We start from the raw sequence: 1,558 nt of genomic DNA, 5'->3' as shown, positions 1-1,558 counted from the left end.
GTTGCACTGTAGTACATGATCTATAAATTTAAAACATTAACCTTTTACACTTCATCCCCAGAAAGGCAGGTGCTTACAGAAGTGTGGACAACAGATAGGAGAGACATTCCTAAAGTAACACCCATTTTAAAAGGATACTTAACATGCCATGGGAGAGGACGCTTTTGTAAACCCTCTGTTTAAAGATGTTGTCATCTTTCAAAAAGCAGAGAACTATGGTAAGACACCTCCCAGTTTTGGCAAACACTTTTCCGGTACTTGTTGAATGACTTATTTTCCTTGTGCCGACGTACCTCACCACTTTAACAGAGGCAGCCATCTATTACACAGCAATGACAGGAGCATGACTGTAGTTCATAGTTTACAGAACCACCTAAAGACAGAGCAGCTGGAATAACCAGAGCAGGAGTAGGGGGAAAGCTTGAAAAAGTAATTTATCAAAAGTCATTTTATTGACAAAATAGAATACTCATATTTGCTCTTACAGGGGTAGCCTCTAAACTTTTTTACAAAAAAATTTACAGACTGTATAGCTTTGGATATATACATATTTTACACATCTGTACAAGGTAACAAATAATTATATAAATACATCCTTTAATGTAGGAAACCCGTATTTAGCTGGGGTGTATAATTAAGACATGTTTTGATTCAGTCTGTATTGTAAGGCATTTGCCTGGTCATCACTATCCCAAAAACCTGCAGTCCCAGCAGACTCCCGCCTCAGGATAGGGGGGAGGAAGACCCTCCTTCCCATGAGCAAAGGGCTGCTGTTAGTCCAGACTGAAAGAGAAGCTGCTGTGCCTTGCCCTCTGCAAGACATGGGTGAGCCTCTACCCTCCTCTGCCAGCAAAATAATAAGCTGGCTCCTTGAAGTACATGCTCCCTGCATATGAATGGAGGGGAAGGAGGAGGGGGCTGGAGCCAGGGGCCTCTGCCAGCTGCATTGTTCTATACAAGCTGTGGCTAATAAGGACCATTAGGGGTTCATTAATGGCACCAAACAGTGAGGGGGCATTTTAGGCAGGCCGGTGTCCCTCATTCCCTAACCTTCGTCCATTTTCCCCCTCCTTCTCACACTTGAGACAGGGGCATCTGCTTCGGGTAGGATACAGAGCTAGCAGTGCCTGATCGCCACGTCAGGCCAGTGCTGACATCGCTGTAGAGGGAGCCACCACCTCCAGCCCCAAGTCCTCCTGCTGCGGTGATTGCTGCCTGCCCACCTGCTCCTGCCCCTGTGCCCCCAGCCACAGCAGCACCTTTGCTGGCCCAGCAGCAGCGGGTGCAGAGGGCCCTCCAGGAGTCCAGGGTCTTGCCAGACCACACCCAGACACCAGAGGTGATGCCCACCACCAGGCACATGAAGTACTTGAGCATGAAGACAGCATAGTCAGGGCGGCGGGCCTGATCAGGCTGCTGGTCACGCAGGCAGGGGCAGTTGTGTGTGGCCTCCCAGCGGGGCCGGTTGTGCTGCTCGTAAAAGAGGCAGGCGACCACGCTGGCAGCTGGCACAGTGTAGAGCACAGTGAAGAGCCCCAGACGTATCATCAGCTTCTCC

The 1,558-nt window shown here is 49.3% G+C and overlaps 1 protein-coding gene across 1 annotated transcript in view; it reads right to left on the bottom strand.

Moving 5' to 3' along the window:
* Positions 1–432: 432 nt before the first annotated feature.
* Positions 433–1,558, bottom strand: part of LOC104491176 (frizzled-8-like) — a gene marked incomplete at its 5' end in the record, with an annotated part of 1,540 nt that continues 414 nt past the window's right edge. Inside the window, one exon of the mRNA XM_010133555.1 lies at positions 433–1,558. This exon is cut by the window's right edge and continues 26 nt beyond it. Within this exon, the coding sequence (XP_010131857.1) occupies positions 1,075–1,558 (484 nt within the window).

Source organism: Buceros rhinoceros, unplaced genomic scaffold, assembly GCF_000710305.1.
Source record: "Buceros rhinoceros silvestris isolate BGI_N320 unplaced genomic scaffold, ASM71030v1 scaffold42033, whole genome shotgun sequence".
Classification (NCBI taxonomy): domain Eukaryota; kingdom Metazoa; phylum Chordata; class Aves; order Bucerotiformes; family Bucerotidae; genus Buceros; species Buceros rhinoceros.
Note: the sequence above shows the minus strand (reverse complement) of the source record. Positions and strands in the feature narration are given on the sequence as shown.